Source organism: Mandrillus leucophaeus, unplaced genomic scaffold (assembly GCF_000951045.1).
Source record: "Mandrillus leucophaeus isolate KB7577 unplaced genomic scaffold, Mleu.le_1.0 Scaffold121, whole genome shotgun sequence".
Lineage (NCBI taxonomy): Eukaryota > Metazoa > Chordata > Mammalia > Primates > Cercopithecidae > Mandrillus > Mandrillus leucophaeus.
In genome coordinates, this window is record NW_012100432.1 from 7,200,559 (window position 1) to 7,202,379 (window position 1,821).

General features: G+C 48.8%; 1 protein-coding gene across 1 annotated transcript in view; it reads right to left on the bottom strand.

Moving 5' to 3' along the window:
• Window positions 1–1,821, bottom strand: part of RPN1 (ribophorin I) — an 18,617-nt gene that overhangs the window by 11,844 nt on the left and 4,952 nt on the right. Inside the window, exons 3-4 of the mRNA XM_011971305.1 lie at window positions 970–1,069; window positions 112–250 (exon numbers count right to left, since the gene is read on the bottom strand). Of these exons, the coding sequence (XP_011826695.1) occupies window positions 112–250; window positions 970–1,069 (239 nt within the window). The remainder of the gene's footprint in view (window positions 1–111; window positions 251–969; window positions 1,070–1,821) is intronic.

Consider the following 1,821-nt stretch of genomic DNA (forward strand, 5'->3'; position numbering starts at 1 on the left):
GCTGTGAGCTCAAATGACTCCAGCCCAAGGAAGGACAGGGGGTGAGTTCTTGGCCCCAGAGCTCACTGTCTGGGGAAGATGACATGGAAGGCAAACAGTGGAGCCACTCACCACAATGTCCTGAATGTGCTGTTCTACCAGATTTTTCTTGTAGGCAACAATCACAGGGCGGCCGAATGTGTCCAGATAGGTGTAGTGCAGCTCATCTGGGGCACGGCTGATTTCATAGGGACTATCGATTTCAATGTTCCTGGAAGAAGATGGGAATAAAACATAGCCTCCAACTAACTACTCCAATAAACCAGGTTTAGAATCAGAGAATTCCAAGGCTAAGGGGCCTTTCAAGGTCACTAAGTTTACACTCCTCCACTCTGCTCCCTTCCCAGCTATGGAGAACACCCACTCTCTTGAGACAGGGGAGCCAGTGCCACAGAGCCCTCTGTTTTAAAGCCCTTGTCTGCTGGGACAACAACTGTCCCTCTGAATCTTCCACTCCCAAGTTCTCACAGATACTGGCCCCACTCCTTGGAGTCACAAAGTTGACACAGCTCTCCTGTACATCCGACCCAGTGAGTCCCCCGGGGGCTTGAACAGATGCCTCACGGGCTGTTCTGAATGTTCTTTCTCTTCACATGAATAAGAGCTTCTTACGGGGCAGGGACATGTCCTGCTTTTGTCTGCCCAGGCCCACTGTCCCTTCTCCTGGTAAACAGCACAGCCTGGATTTACGTGAGGAACTATCCTTCCCCTATGGAATGTTCTCCACAGGAAGAAAATCCAGGGGTCTCTCATTCTGTCAGTCAGAGTGGACATGTCACTCAAGAGAGGCCAAGTAGATGTTCCCTGATAAAGTAAATCTAGAGCAAAGTGACACAAAGATTGTGCCCCTAGAACATACGCTCCCATTAGAGTACCACAAGGGTACAACCAGAAAAATCAGGTGCAAAGGAAAGGAACAGTCACACTCACTTGGCTCCTTCAGGCAGGATGATCTTCACAGTCAGAGAATCTATCACTTGTTCATCAAACACATGGTCTACAAACCTCATCTTCAGTGCATACTGGTCACCTGAAGGATCAAGCAAGCATAAGCAATGATGTGGAAAACAGATCAAATGGGCAGGAGAGAAAGAAGTACAGGGGCTCACATAAAGACAAAGCAACTAGACAGCAAAACCAAAAACCCACGGACCATGTTTACAACAAAACCAGGCAACAAAGTATCTCTACTGAACCACACAACACAGAGACAGGGATGGGGGTCAAAACACTGACAGCCACAAGACCTTCACGTTATCAGTGTCTGTAAAGGAGAAAGCAGAGAGAAGCAACAGGGCAACTGGTGGGCTTGAGAACAGCAGAACCCCAAAACACACAACCGGGATTCCCTAGAGAGCACAGAAGGTCAATGTGAGGAGTGGCTGAAACTCGGAGCACTCATGCCCTGCCTAATGGTGAGTGAAACAGGCCTGCAGAAGGTCACGAGTCTGCAGCAGTCTAGTCCCTGAGAGCAGAACTCCCCTTCTGGGACAGTGCCCTACAATAAGAAACCGCTCAACACAATCAAAATTGAGCATGACAGGGACAATGGAACTCAAAAACCACGCAGGTGAAAGCTCAGAAATCAAGTCACGTGTTTTTGCAGTATACCACACTAAAATAGCAGAGATCTGGAAAGGTACAAAAGCCACCCTACACCATCCCTCCTTTGGAAAGGTCACATTAAAAATGATCAACAGACAGTGGCTCATGCCTGTAATCCCAGCACTTTGGGAGGCAGAGGCGGGCAGATCACCTGAGGTCAGGAGTTCAAGACCAGCC